Consider the following 16322-nt stretch of genomic DNA (forward strand, 5'->3'; position numbering starts at 1 on the left):
ATCAGGCTACTTTTGTTTTTCCATATACAGTATGCCAGTGCTGCAGTTAGTGCAGAGTGAAAGAAAGGTTAGTAGTTTTTTTAAATGTTCTCACATTTCATATCTTGATTATGTCGGCCCAGCTGAAAATGATTAAACTCAATAATTTACATTTGCTCTTGCCCTTGTAATATGAATTATTCCACAAGGCTGCCTGATTCATATTACTGAGAGTTCCTGTGAAGCCACTGACAAAGAGGGCTGAACTGTCAGTAGACAAAAAGCCTTGAGCTATAATGTCTGAAGTAGTCAGAAAAATGGATACAACATCAGGATTTTTCTTTGTCATAAGCGATTGAAGAGAATCACCTGGGATGTATTGCTACCAACCTAAATCCTCACTTTAGTCACGCCATGTCGTGCCACGATGACTTTAATTAACTTACTAAATACATAATGTGCATTGCATCATATTAAATTAAATTGTGAAACCAAACCAGCTGCCAAAACGTCCAGGGTGTAGATGAAATGCCAACACCTCCCACAGTTTTAGATTTCAGCACACACCTTCCTGCTCAGTCTCTCCTTTAGCTAATACATGAGCAACACAGCATGGGGCGGCATTAAAAGAGCAATTATGAATATCAAGATTGCAAATGCCATTTGATATCAACCTGACTCATAATTCAGTGTGTCACATATGCACAAAAAGATACGCGCAGGGTGAGGCTGCCACATGCCAGTGGGGCGTGGGTGCACATCAAACTCACATTGCTCAGGCTTCTTATCGTTATTCTGCCTCTTATTCTGCCTAATGTCATTATCTACCACTAAATACCTCTGTGTGTGCATGGGTTTGCGTGTGACTTCACAGGAAGAGATGACTCAGACATGAATATGAACAAGACAAATCATACACTTTTGCAACACTTAAATCTAAATAAGTTTTCTCTTCTCTCAAATACCATTTCCCCCTGTGTGTATGAAGAGATATTCATAAATGCTTAATTGTGTGTGTGTGTGTGTGTGTGTGTGTGTCTGCCACTGCACTGCTGCTATGGAGGACTGTAAAATGTAATAAAACCTGAGTAATAATACAGAGTTGGTTTTCTGTCGCTTCGTGAAGTACAATGATAGCCACTCTCTGCTGAGTTATTGTACACCATAAAAAACACATAAACAGGTGGGAGGTGTACCTCCCTCCTGAATCCTTTTACTTTCTTACTTTCACTCAGCACTGAAGTCTGAGCACACTCATTTATTATATAGTAGAAAATGTATAACAGAGCTCAAGTATAATTTTCTTACAGGTAAAGCTTGTCCCGTCATCACACAGTAACAAGTAACTTCAATACTTTTCAATTGCTTTAGTAATACTGTGGATACACCAGGACTGCTTGGTTTCATGCACATCAGAGCGACATTGTTCCACTGAACACAAAACCTGTTTTGTCATTATAAAGGATTTCAGCACGATAAAGAAACTCTTTATGTTGTCCTGTCCTGTGGTTGTTTTTGACATCCATATGATATATAAATGGTGCCCTCTGCAGAATACTTAGCAAAACTACAGCAGACTAATTTCAGTGTGTGCTGTGCCTTTTCCATTTTCTATCTTTGTCCTATGCGTGTGCCAGACATAGCACTAAAATTTGTGAAAAATATTATTATGTCCATGCATGACCCCAGATTGTATCTCTGCAGTCTGCAAACTGTCCATAGTCCTCAGGTGAGAGCCTGTTATGGTGCTTTTCCACTACCCAGTTCCAGCATGACTCGGCTCGACTCGGCACAGTTTTTTTTGCGTTTCCACTAGGGATAGTACCTGGTACCTAGTACTTTTTTAGTACCTGCTCTGGTGAGGTTCCAAGCGACTGCCGGCCACTGATTGGTCAGAAGAGTTGTCGCTGGAAGAGTCATGAGCCGTCCCACACAAGAATCAAACCCGGCATTTTTTAAATACCGGCAACAGTGTTACAGCCATACAGCAGCAAGTACACAGGGATGGACACAAATACATCAAAATGTATTTCCAAATAAAATACTAGATACCCACCTTAAAAATGTATCAAAATAAGCTACAAAATACAGCAACCAAAAAATGTATCAAAATAAAATACTGTATTTTTGTATTTTCAAAATACTACAAACTACTTCTTTCCCCAAGGCAGTTTTTTAAACAACCTTTCTCTAATAGCCTTTTTCATCTATCCCTTCACTAGTACACGACCTGGAAAAACATCTGAAAGCACAAGACTCCCATAATCAGTCAACAGATTAGATATGCTGACCTCTCATGTTAGAGACATCCCAATATAAACCTCTGCCCTGAGAAATGTTCGGTAACTCAAGGAACCCTTCCTTAAGTATGCTTATTTACTCTCTTGGTGTAATAGATTGCCCACTATGAATCAGTGACAATAACTCAAAGACAAACAACCTAAATTGATGATTTATTTAGAAATTTAAAGTAGCATTTTAACCTTTTCAGTTATTTAACACCATCACTACCAAACTTATGGTGAGTTTCATCACAATTGAATAATTTTGTATACACCTGAAACTGGTGTGTGCACAACCTCTATCAATGTCAATACAAAATAAATAAATAAATAAATCTGGTTGTCACATTAATACCATCATGTGAGCAAAGAAGAATGTGTAACCTTAGCCACCTTAGCTAGTGGTGTCTCCTCAGTTGATGCCTTTAAGCACAACTAACTTCTCAAAAAGTGTTGCGTTCAGACGACACCTATGGGGCCTGTTCGGATCAGTCCAGCAAAGGAAAATAAACGCCTGCCCGTAGCGTGTGCAATGTGCATGCCCATAGCAAGTGTGAAACAGCGCCTCCCAGTGGCTGAGAGCGATATCACAGGGGTTTGCCCATGGGAGGGTGCCACAGACAGACAGAGATTTCGTGCTTTATAGGTAGATAGATAGATAGTCATCACGGTGTTTCACAGAAAGTATTTTGAAAATACAAAAATACACAACACTTAAGTATTAAGTATTAAGGCATTTTCATAATCTCAATAAAATACAAATTACAAAATAGTATTTTGTATTTGAAATACGTATTTTAAATACATGTATTAGAAATACTGCCCATCCCTGCAAGTACACGATCGCCTCCATGTCCTCCATTGTTTATGTGTTTGTGTCGCTTATAAAATGAAGTCACAGCAGTTTCGCGGAGCTGTGCTATGACAGCCCCGCCCACGAGTAGGTACCTTTTTGTAATGGAAAAGGTCCTTCCTGGAACCGTGTCGAGTCGAGTCGAGTCGAGTAGTGCTGGAACTGTGTAGTGGAAAAGTGCCATTAGCTGGTCACGTTTCAAGGTGTAAGGCTAAAGCCGACCAAACTAACAAGCTCAGATTTGCAAAATCACTATCCAACACTTCACTTCTGCAAATGAACTTTTAGCAAATGTTTTATAATTTTATTCAATTTGGGTATTTTGTTTGCATGTCTGTATTCAAGTGTGTATGCAGGTTAATATAGTTACATTACGTATGTAATACATACAGCACCACTCAATAATTTGGACAGATCTACTCATTGAAGGGTTTTTCTTTATCTTTACCATTTCTACATTGTAGAACAATACTGAAGACACCAAAACTATTAAATGACACATATGTAATAATAAAGTAAAATATGTTCAATTTTTTAGATTTTTCAAAGTAGACATTATTTTTAGCAATGACAGTTTTGCACACAATTGGCAATATCTTAACCAGCTTCATAGGGTAGTCAGCTGGATGTTTTTCAACAAACAGGTGTGCCTTGTTAAAAGCTGACTGGTGGAATATCTTGTCTTCTTTTGATAATCCATATAATAACTAACTTCCACAATTACTTTCACGATTTTCAGTCAATCCGGAAAATTTCAAGAAGTTTCTCAAAGAGCAGTTGAAAAAACCATCAAACGCTACAATGAATCTAGCTCTCAGGAGGACTGATTAACGCCACCTCAGATTACAGCTGAAGCAGAGAAGGTGAACGGATGATATCTGCATGTATGGTTCCCAATGTGAAGTATGGAGGAGGAGATGTAATGTTCAAGAGAAAGAGGAAAAAAGTGATGGTAGAGTTGAGTCACAGAGAGTCAACAACATTAACACATAACAGAACATATTTATGCTGTCTGTGTTTTTTGTGCGAAGAACAGAATCATTGTAAAGAGTCATTCTGTCAATTTATGAGTCCTTACAGGAGAAATATGTAATACTGACAGCAAGAGTTTAAAATGGGTACTGCAGTCCAAATTCAAAATATTGTGAGAGTTTTCTCACTCGTCTCTTCCTCCCCAGACTCATAGCTCACATGGGTTTTTAGGGTGTGAAGAATCTATCTCAGTTGATCAAATGTGTTTACTTGCTTCCATGAATGCAGCACGCTGTGTTTGTGTGCCAATATTTCATATCTGACAACCTGGGGTGTTAAAAAGGGCGTCAACCTGATCTTATAGAAATAAGTGAAATGACCACGGCCTCTTAACATCACATTACGTGGTGGTGGCGGCACATAATGTGTTAAAATTACATACCAGCACCACAATCAGGTTGAATGGAAGTGGGTGTAATCACACTGGCGAAAACAAAAACAGACGTTTCACACCAGAATGGAAATTTCAAAGGAGAACATGCTCACTGTAGTATTATAGTCAGAGAAGTCAGTATTTCAACTTTGCACCTTTCTTTAATCTCAGAAAACATATTATGGTCATTTCAAGAGAGAGTACAGTAAATATACACTACCTGGCCAAAAAAAGTCGCCACCAAAAAAAAAAAAGGTCACACACTCTAATATTTTGTTGGATCGCCTTTAGCTTTGATTACTGCATTCACTGTGGCATTGTTTCAATAAGCTTCTGCAATGTCACAAGATTTACTTCCGTCCAGTGTTGCATTAATTTTTCACCAAGATCTAGTATTGATGATGGGAGAGGTGTGTGTGTGTGTGTGTGTGTGTGTGTGTGTGTGTGTGTGTGAGTGTCTGTGTAAATGGTTGAGTGAATGTAAATAGTTCCTAATTGATATTATAACTGACAGCAGCTTTTTGGACCATGCAGTATTTCACAGTTTTGCATCGTTTCAATAATAATAAACATATATTTACATAAAGCAAGCATATGCATCCATTCCCATGTTATTAAGAGTATTAAAAACTTGAAAAGTACATTTAGAAAAAATAAAAAATGTGCGATTAATTTAAAAATAATAGACATTATTGCATGTTAACTCATGACAATTATGCTATTTGTAATGGAAAATTTATGTAAACTCTAACTTCATCAAAAAGAGAATCAAGATACTTTCTATTTGTCATGAAAATTGTTTTTCTAACTCTGTGTGCACCCAAACTGTTCTATCTCTGCAACCTGCTTTCATTGCCAGTAACTTGTGTTTTAGTGTTTGCTAACGAAGCTATCCATTCCGTTAGCTTGAGGTGATCATGCGCTGTTCTTGAGCGCTGATTAAGTTGACGGCTCCCTGTCATGCACAAGACGAACAAAGAACAATGGGATGATACTTAGAGCGGGAAAGGGGGGTAGCCCGAATGTGAACTACTGAAGCCGTTACTGAACTCATGCTTTTCCTCTCTTACCATTAATTAAGGAAATCTCAAGCAATCGCCATTAAATATTTTAATCAACTGACAGTCCTAATTTATATGTATGAATTGATCTAATTTTTTCATGGTAACCTTCACATTTTACGTATATTGTATGTGTCTGTATGTTTCTCTGTTACTTTTTTTCTTGGTAAAGAATTGCAACCTGTTGTTTGTTAGTGCTATTGTAGATAAGTTCATACAGTTAAAACGTGTGTAATAGACTGTGTTTACATACAACATAATCTGAAAGAAAATCTGACACTGTGAAATAATTAGTAAAATTAGTTAAGCTTAAACAGACCGGTGCATTATGTGACTAAACAATCTCACCTCAAGGTCCAATTTAGCAGCTGTTACTAAATTCCAACATCTGGGCAAACTGCTGTTGCAGATGCTCCAGAGCAGCTCAAAGGATGCTGAGATGAGATTATTTTGTCAGCTGCTGTTTCTAAGGTCAAGAATAAGCCTTACATCAAGGTTAGTTATTAATAAAACACACCTCCCACAAGAGAACTTAATTAAAAAAACAATCTGTATTTAGACATGGTGGCTCAACAACATGTAAGATCAAACAAACAGTACATCCTGTTAAACTGTACAATTGCAATGCTGCACATGAAATAGGAAATGAGGAAATAGCTTTCCCTGTCGTGCTGTGCATCTCCAACTGATGCTACATTGCTAAGCTAGAATAAAGTGTAAACACACGTACACACCTGCATAGGGAGAGAGAGAGAAAGAGAGAGAGAGAGATACAGAGACATTTCTAACTGAATGTGGAGGGAAATCTGAAGGCTGTCTCAGTCGTTGTGTCCCTGCAGGCCCATTCCTACACACAATCACACACAAACACAAGTACAAGCTGTTAAAGCTCTCAGCGTGATGTAATTGCCTGTACCATGATTCATACTTTACCACCGCTTTAAAGGATATACGGCTGGTAATTTTCTAGCCTACAGTATATATTTCTTACTGTTAACAAATCTCATGTGCAGAATGCATCCTACTTACAAGTATTACCCTTGTATCCAAAGCCTGATATAATGTATTCCACTGTGCCCTCAACCTCTGTTATTTTCCAAAACGTTTTAATAGCACGTCAGTGAGCAACACTATTGCACTGGAAGACATGTTCCTTCACCACAAAGATTATTGACATCACATTAGTTTGAAACAGCCCCAAAGACTAATAGCGGTGATCACCTAGCACAACAGTACAGCTAATTGTTGTGTTTTTAATCGTTTTTGGACAATAAAGCAAGTCTACAGCACAGAGGAATAGGATACACATGCAATATTGTAAGTAGGAGCCAATTCATTGTTTCATTGGCAGAGATTAGTTTCTCTGTGTCATGGTGCCTAAATCACTGCCCATACATTTTCTGACATGCCCAGAATACATGAGTTTATTCTTCTTTCCATACAACCTGCAGAATGATGGTTTGTAAATGAAAATATACTTCTGGTCTTTATAGTGATGTAGAATTACTAGTAGTTTGTTGGATAAATTTCCAAGATTATTAACAATCACCAAATTAAAAATTGAGATACTAAATGAAAACATCACATCTCCTTGCTGTGCAGCTGAAGTAGAATGTGTACTATGCAAAAACAAATTAAATTGTAAATGATTAAATTATTGCTCTTTAAGCAGAAGACAAGGACACTTCAGATCACTGCTGAGACTGAGAGACACATCTAATATTAAATACACATCTGTTCTGCAGTTCTCTCAGTTCCTGTTGAGGCTGTTGCATGAGAGCTTGCTTTGTGTCAGCTGGTGATGACAGCCTGTCTGGCTGTTTAGTAGCAGCGCACAGCCTGGAGAGAGCCTTTAGTATAATAAGAGCCCTTCACAAGGTAATTAATGAAAGTGATTACAGCTAATGAGAGGCAGGCCCAAACCCTGTACGACAGCACTAATGAGGATTATGTGTGGGCTTGAGGTTGACAGTGTGTTTGTGATAGGGGGTGTATGTTTGGTGATTGGCAGCTTCAAAGTGTGTGTGTGTGCGTGCGTGTGTGTGTGTGTGTGTGTGTGTGTACATATATGCACTGTATATATGTGTGTGTGTGTGTTTGTTTATAGCAAGGGGATAAGCTAAGTTTACAGATGTTTGTCATAGTGAGTCAACTGAAGAAACTCAAGGGCCCGGAAATACCAAAAGTACCAAAACAAAGAGGGAAACTGATGTCAGAGAATTCTACATTATTAGCCCAATTTCTGTGTTAAACTCACATAAAGTTTGATTTGTTAAGATGAAGATGCCTAAAATATAAATCTGTGTGGGTGAGTCTATGTTTTTCTTTTTGTCAACAAATCCTTTGAAAAGAGCAAACTGATCTAACTACAGTACAAGTGTTGTCTGTGTAGCCAAAGTCTGATTCCTCTGTGCCATAGACTTCCATTGTTGTCCAAACACCATAAATAATAAATCTACATCAAGGAGGAACCACACTGGCACACTGGATGACATTTTATTTCACAGTGATGAACAATGCTGTTTTTTTTTCCAATCCAACACACACTATCATAAATACCCACTTGAATGCCAGAGCTGAAAATAGTTCCTAACTAATAAATTATTAAAGGTTGAATATGTAGAATATTTATTAAAAGCTATATTTAAAAAAAAAATAATAATACAGCCACGGGGCGTTTTGAGGGGTACAGAATGAAAGTATTGCTTTTCCATAAAAAAAAAATATTTAGTCTGAATTAATATTTGTAAAATTTTTTGACGGGTTGACAATGACGTTCTGACACGTTCTGTGTACATTGTACCAGCCAATTAACGGCCAGAATTGCGGGTTGCCAGGGTTGTCTGTTGTTCCGGTGCAGCTACTGTAAGCTGGCACTGGGTGAAATGGAGTTGTAAACAAACACGGCCGTGTTGGACTCACTAAAACCAGCGTTTTTTGCTCTCAAGTACAACTTTTCATCACAAAACTTCGAAGGTAAGACAGAATATCTGTTAGTCGCTGTAAATAAGTGGTTGTTTACCTTTGTACGCTGCTGGTTCACTGAGTTTTTAGCGCAATAATAGTGGTACTGTTGAACTCGCCAGGGTCTTAGCTTTCATATGAGATGCTATTTGTTTGTGTACCATGAAGTATCAAAACGGTAGCAATGGAAATGTGGAGAGTGGGTTGACTTTCTGACGCTATTCGGATTTTGATATTTGATCATTAACCTCTTAACTCACGCTGTTCCGTTGACGGGACGGGACGGATGTTAGGAGGTAGCCACGCGTTCTTCTGAATGTTTTAAGCACCAACCCTTAAACATATATACTCATGCCGTACATTGTTGGAAAGCTTAGATTGTTCTGATTCATTCAAGACCACTCACGACTTATATGGTTGCTCACAGCCGTAATAGTATTAGCGATTATCTTGGCTAGCCACTCAGCTAAGTGAGAAAAGCTATAATGCCTACATACCTTCAAAGTCTTCCCTTTATCCACAACGATCATCTTATGACACAGGACTTTCTGTACAGCTCGCCAAGTATCCATTCTTGTGAAATATGAAATCCGTTTCCATAAAACCGGAATATTTTCCTCAATATCTCCATGTATTTAGTCCAACACGTAATGTAATAACACAAATAACAAACCATATACGGTCCGTTTACGTCATTTCCTGACCTGCGCGTCCATCTCAGAGTACACGTGATTAGATGTTTACGACCGTGAGCCTCTTCTGCTTCTGACGACACCACACACAAGCCAATCGGTGTTTAGGATTAGGCAGCACATGCAGAGACATCGCTGCTACTCCCACTGGCGTTACAATGTAATGTACCTCGGTGGTTTGGTTTCAAGTCAGTTACAGCAACAGCGAGGGTATGTTCGCTTCCTGTCTTCAAAATAAAAGCACCAACTCTATCGTTATGGTTTTCTTAATAATAAAAGGCAACGGGTGTTTTATTTTGTGATAATGACCGGAAGTCCGTTACTCGCTACGGCTAACTTGAGTTCCTGCGAATTCGCAGGAACAAAACTTTAAGCAGATGTTATTTGGACACATTGGACACATTTAGCGTCACATTGTTGATCTAAAGGGCTACTTTCTCTCCTAAAAAGGTTAGACATGTGGATAAAGTGGTATATTTACAGAGTTAGAGCTAAAATAAAATCCGGCACCGGACCTGGCAACCCGACTGCTGGAATTACTTTTTGGTTGTTGCGACTACGATCTCGAGACATTAGATGGCGTTGTTCTGCTCATTCTACATATTCTACCTTTAACTACAGTTTGAGTAAGGTTTGCTTACTTGCTGACCTACACTGCCCAGCTGTTATTAAGAAATTATTTAGGCCTTAAGAAAAAAGAACCAATTGGCCTGTAGACAGTCTGGGGAAGTACTAAGAATAGAGGGACCAATACATACTTTTTCACTATTGTTTCTAAAGTACATTGAGAGCCAAATATACTTGGCCAAGGAATCTGATTCTGATTGACAATTTCTGTGAGCAACTAGAGATACAGGTAATGTTTAATAATTACCTGAGAGTTGAAGCTGCTACGCCTGAGTGTAAAGTCTGAAAAACACAAGCAAGCACATTTTTACAAGTATAAATCTCTACTCAGAATATTTAATTTAACATTGCCTGGAAGAAATTTGAGAAAACTGAGTGAAAAGAGGATTAAGTAGCTCTAAATCCAGAGGAAGCTGTGATTTTGAAAAGAAATACTCACCAACAACACGGTCTTCAGCCCAGTAGTGTGCTTCCTGCAGCCTGAAACAGTTCAACATGACAATGTAATAGCAAATACCCATGTTTCAATGCATTTTACATACCAGAAGTCTGAAAGTTAACCTGATATTGCAAATTCTGACATGAATGGATATTGTATATATTGTATGGATTAATAAATTGCTCCTACTTCTCTCTACAGGCCATTAGACATTGTATACCCTTCGTGTGGTGCAAATTTGCAAACACAACCATATCTTAATGACATTTTGTTTTAAATAGTTTAGTATACAGCCAACTTAAAGAAGACTGATTTGCAGTTAGGACTGTTTCTAAACACTGCTCCTGTATATCAGTCACAGTGCTGCCTCAGAAAGCATACTAAATCACATGCAGTACAAAAGCATCCTAGATAGAAAAACACAGTGATTATCTACTGGTCTAAATTATGCCAAATGAGCAAGTAAAAACACTATACCTTTTCTTCTTTTCTTTGGCTGCTGCTTTTGCTTAACAAAAAGTGAGAGGAGAAGTCATATATGGAAACTTAACTGCACCTTTATTCAAATGGCAATGTAGTCTTCAAAATGGCAATGCATTCTGCAAAATGGCAATTCAAAGTGCAATTTTGTCATGCAATTTATAAAACATATTGTACACTATGTAATTCAATATGTAATGTTGCAATGCTATCCTCAGTTTTAATTATCTCAATGAAAATTTAATTTAATTTAATCCTATATTGCCATGGTATTCTTTTTGCAAAATGGTAATGTTTAGTCATGCAATTTGACAATTCAGCATGCCATGCTTTAGAATGCAATTCTCACATATCTAGCCTGTGCAGAGCAATACCTTCAGAGTTACCTGCTGAAGACAGAACCTAGGTTGTGTGTGAGAGCTTGATTTCTTTTTTTCTTCTTGAGCGCACTCAGAAGGGACAGCTTTCAGATAGTGAAGAGATATTCAGTGATTTTGTCAAAAAGGTGTATTGGATTATGATTGCTAACTATACCTTTAAAACCTTGTGTTCATTCACCTCTCATAACATATCTTGTTAATGTGAGTAAGTCACCAGTTAACACGGTCACCAGTTAAACCGAAACACCAGTAGAAAATTCTCTCTCTATGGCTGGTAAACATGCAAGTGACGTTGTTAAGGAAGACCTGCCTTGATGAGAGAACTTACATTGTATTTTTTAACAAAAATAAATAAAAAGTAAGGATGAGGTGAGGATTGCATTGGCACTTTGCATATTGAATTGTCAATTGCTAAACACATTTTCAAATTGCATGACTAAATTGAACATTGAATTGCCATTTTGCAGAATGCATTTCCATTTGCAGATGTTTCCATAGAAATAGAGGATATGATAAGTTTTACAAATGAAGGCAATCACAAAAGCATGTACGTATCTATAAAAAGCAGAGTTTTGGAGTTTGTGTGTGAAATACCTTTCCTGCATGCCAACTTAACCACAAGTGCCACTGAGCTGAGGAATAAGACTGCAGCAGAGAACGAGCCCAGTGCAAGAGGCCAATCTACACCTGACAAAGCTGCAGACATCACACTGACGTTATTATAAAACTGAGACTGTGAGACATTAAAATTATTTTCCATTCAGATGAAGTGGTACTAGATACAGCTAAGAGTAACAATAGATACAAAACACATATGACATAATGGCATATTACCTGTTGATGTTGGAGGGGGAACCCCTGAGAGATTAAAAAAAAGAAGAAGCAAACAGTCATATGTTGGCTAAACAGTCTGACAGTGTGACCAAACCATATAGATAAAGTTCATGCATATATTGTTACCTCCAGTTAAAGCCAAAGGGTAACTGCGTTCAGAGTAGCTCCATTCCTCTCCTAGACGGACACTGTACTGGCATTGGTACGAAGCCACTGAAGTGTCCTGGACAGGCACTGGGAACGTGGCCTTATGGTGGAGCCATTTAGCTAAGTGTATTGCAACAGGAGAGTCATTATCTGCCTGGTAAAGTGAAAACTCAGCACCGGGGTATGCAGGGGACCCTACACAAAGCAAATGCCAAACTTCTGTGTGCTGCTGGAGAACAAGGGTGGGCGCTGGCAGCATGTCTGGCAACAGATACAGTCGGAGGAGATATTAGATCAAAAACCGTTGACATGTATAACTTATTATAAATAAACACACGTTTCTAGATTTAATGAGGTGTTATGACTTCATGACTATATTAGTTTTTGGACAGAAAATTAATTTGCAACAATTTTGATCATTTTTGCCCTGACAGCAAAAAGTCATATGAGAGAACCTTACCTTTGATGGTGACTTGAACTGTGTTACTGACAGTTGAATTGACCAATCCCCTTTTTTTGGTGATCTGGTAGATGCAGGTATACTTGCCACTGTCTCCTCCTGTCACTGGCCCTACATTGAAGACTCCTGGCTGTGGTTTGGTATTTGACACCAGGCCGGCCTGAGACTGGTAGATGATGGATGTTGTCCCTGTTCCCTTAGTGGTTTTCAGCAAAAAGAAGGACACTTGTTTGTTCTTAGAGCTGGACTGAGATTGGGGTATGGTAGCAGGGACAGAGCAGCTGAAGGACAGCATGTCTCCACGTTTTACCACACCAGCAGAAGGCTCCACAGACAGGCTTGGAGGGGGAACAGAGGGTATGGAGCGAGTAGGGGTTGCAGCTGGAGAAGCACAGAGAGGGAGAGGGAGAGAAAATAATTATGTATATATTTTTATGGGCTTATTTCTTTTACAGATATCATTATATGTACAGTAAAGCCTTTTGTTTTAAAACCTATCATTATAAACCTTGATTTGCCCAGGGTTGCCAAGTTTGTAACTGTCTATAGTTCATGGCAGGACACAGTGTGTTTGATCGTTTGGTAATTCGTTGTCTCTGCATGGGTGTGTGTGGTTTCTATATGAGTTGCATGATGTTACTACCTCTGCATACCCACAATGGACAATAACAGTTCACAGCAGGCACCTGCATGCAGCAGTGTATTTTGGGGGATGAAGAGGAACGGATGAGAGTGTTTATTATTTTATACCATATGTAGAACCACTCCTGGGAGCAGATTGAACAGATAAACTATTTTGTTCTGCTTTAAATGAAATCTAAAGTCACAGTCTAAGCCACATTTTCTCTGATACTGGAGGGCTTTGTTCTTGTTTGATCTTTTTCAGTACAGTAATAACATATGTGTAATAGTTTGAAACACAAGTAGAGTTAAAGCTGAAATGAAAGTCAAATCAGATTGTTTAGGAAATTTTAACTTTGTCAAAGGCAAAATTCCCATTGAAAATACAATTTTACAAAGACAAACTAACCTTGTAGGTTCTCTATCGGCAAATAGGGACTGAACATACTATAACGGTGCTGCTGGTCCATGTACAGACAGCAGAAAAGTTCATGTGGGTCCCCTTCCTTTACCCTGATGTTGAAGATAGCTTGCTGGGCACCAGACAGCGGCTCCTGGGAGTCAACCTCAACAAATGAGAGAAATAAAGAAAAAGATCAAATCAAAGTAGCACAGTGGCAGCTCAAGACACTCCAGAAAACATAGACACACTCTCACCTTGTCCTTGTATTGGTACAGCATGAACTGAACCCCAGTGTAGCCCCCTGGAGCCTTGCAAATCAGGTCCACAGAGTCTCTTGTTCTCGAATGGATGTCAAGTGTAGGTGCTGGAAGGGACGGAGAGGAAGTGGAAGCTGAAAGTCTTGCTAGGAAGGAGAGAGGAAGGTTACAGTAAGCACAAATGTGTTCACAAGTTTCCCAAATTCCCCTTTAAGGTGGAGCAACAGTGCAAATGTGAAGCAACAATGTATAAAAACACTGCTGTGATTGCTACATGTGGTCACGCTAACATTATACTGGGGATTGCTGCTGAAAGTTAAACTTGAAATAGAGATAAAGCCTGTAACCTAAAATTCTTCTACATTTACAGTAGACAATTATTATACAGTTAATAGAAATTTCAATAATATTTACTTTGTCTCTATGCCAAGAAATGTTAAGTTAATGGACTGGACATATGTTTTGAGCAAACAGTTTTTTTTAGTTGTCAGACAAAATAAACAACGGTGAGAATGATGAGAATATTATGAATATTTAGAATAACCTTCAGTATAATATGATGCTTACCCCAAAGTTGTAGAGAAGTAAACAGCAGAGTGTACATCCAAAGTGAACGCTCATCACTAATAACCTGCATCTTTGACACAAGAAGAAGAAGGGACTGACAGGGAAGGAGAAGGACCTACAAGCATGGGCTGCTCTCTCTCTCTCTCTCTCTTTCTCTCTCTCTCTCTCTCTCTCTCTCTCTCTCCCTCTTTCTCTCTCTCTCTCTCTCTCTCTCTCTTTCTCTCTCTCTCTCTCTCTCTCTCTCTCTCTTTCTCTCTCTCTCTCTCTCTCTCTCTCTTTCTCTCTCTCTCTCTCTCTCTCTCGCTCTCTCTCTCTCTCTCTCTCTCTCTCTCTCTCTCTCTCTCTCTCTCTCTCTCTCTCTCTCGCGCTCTCTCTTCCTCTGTGTGTTTTTGTAATGCTTGACATCCTGTAAACACATGCTTCCTTTTTTGAGTCCACTGATTGGATGTGTGTTATGATGAGAATAAATAGCAAGCCTGAGCTCCACTAACATTATTAACATTGTGTTCGCGTCTTACTGGAAAATTAGCAGAAGTCTTAAAACATGTCCACAATATCTTTACTGATTAAAAGGTGTGCTGCAGTTCAGTATGCCAGTGAGTAGATGATGATGTTTCTGTCTCAAAAAAATCTGAAATGCTGTGATTTAAGGAAGACAGAGATGTTCAGTATTTTTTCAGAAGAATATCATGGAAATATTGTCATGATTAATTATTGTTTCAAGAAGATTTCAAGAAAATGTAACTTTGCTTCTTTAATCATATTCAATTTTCTTTCTTTCTTTCTTTCTTTCTTTCTTTCTTTCTTTCTTTCTTTCTTTCTTTCTTTCCTTCTTTCTTTCTTTCTTTCTTTCTACGTTTGTTTCACACAGAAGAAAAATGGCCTAAGTTTAAATGTGTGGGAAAGATTCATAGAAACCACATCTGCAGATGTCGAAAAAACTTCCCCACAGTGACCAAGAAGTAGGTAATCGTTAAAAAAATATTTATAAATTGCTGTAGAGTTGAGGAGAAGTGGTTAAGTTTGCGTAATAGAGGGAGAGCTCATCTCAGCTCAGCAGGCAGCCTCAATGTGAAGTAGAGAGCACAGCATAAAGTGAATTTATATCAAAGCGACGGTTAAGTATTTGAGAGTAGATGATATACTGTAAGTACAAATTCAAATCACATTACCCTGCTAACTTCTACTGGTGCATTCATCAAAAGAAAGATTTGTTCTACGAGTATTTCGCTGACAGTGAAGGCATTTAAAAAGCAGTTGTAATTCTATTCATCTAAATAGATAGATAGATACTGTAGATAGATTCCTGAGTGTCACTTTTCCTTTAAGAGCCTCTTGCCTTTTTCAGAGTTGCCACAGTGAATCATTCACATTTCTTCATTTAACCCTATAAATATGGTTTGTCAACTCAATATCTACATCAAAGAGTTCATACTTAGGAAGAAAACCGTATTTAAGGGAGACTTTTAACTTTTTCATTCTAGTATCCCTTTTAAGAATTAATATGCTTGTTTAAAGTATGATTTCCACCAAATGTACAGGGAAGCAAACAGTGGGAACTTGGTGGTATATTTCTGAGGAAAAAATTGACTTGCATTCTCTGAATCATATTCCAAATAAAACCCAAAGTTCCCCTATTTAACCATGTGTGTGTTTGCGTGTTGGTTTTAGAGAAGAGATGAGTTTCTATCTATTATTAAGTAAAATGGCAGACTAAACACTGCCTCAACAATCTATAATACTCACAATTCCTAATGCAACTCTGGGATCTGTTTAATTTAAATTGGAGAGAATGAGATGTGGATCACTTTGGCAGGAAGTACATCCTCTGCTGAGCTCTCATGGTGAAACTGCTGATGTTCTGCAACCTA

General features: G+C 38.3%; 1 protein-coding gene and 1 long non-coding RNA gene across 2 annotated transcripts; both read right to left on the reverse strand.

Moving 5' to 3' along the window:
- Nucleotides 1-6361: 6361 nt before the first annotated feature.
- On the reverse strand, nucleotides 6362-10806 carry LOC128378773 (uncharacterized). The gene is made up of 4 exons (XR_008323371.1): nucleotides 10780-10806; nucleotides 10303-10343; nucleotides 10111-10145; nucleotides 6362-6427 (listed from the first exon to the last, which is right to left on the reverse strand). It is a non-coding gene; the product is annotated as an uncharacterized LOC128378773 (long non-coding RNA).
- A 321-nt stretch (nucleotides 10807-11127) lies between these two features.
- LOC128366039 (uncharacterized) lies at nucleotides 11128-14521 on the reverse strand. Its single transcript, XM_053326690.1, has 8 exons — nucleotides 14452-14521; nucleotides 13882-14030; nucleotides 13634-13790; nucleotides 12604-12984; nucleotides 12123-12404; nucleotides 11997-12020; nucleotides 11757-11858; nucleotides 11128-11168 (listed from the first exon to the last, which is right to left on the reverse strand). Exons 1-8 carry the CDS (start codon nucleotides 14519-14521, stop codon nucleotides 11128-11130), a joined length of 1206 nt encoding a protein of 401 aa, XP_053182665.1.
- Nucleotides 14522-16322: the final 1801 nt, after the last annotated feature.

The sequence above is a fragment of the Scomber japonicus genome, chromosome 2, assembly GCF_027409825.1.
Source record: "Scomber japonicus isolate fScoJap1 chromosome 2, fScoJap1.pri, whole genome shotgun sequence".
Classification (NCBI taxonomy): Eukaryota; Metazoa; Chordata; class Actinopteri; order Scombriformes; family Scombridae; genus Scomber; species Scomber japonicus.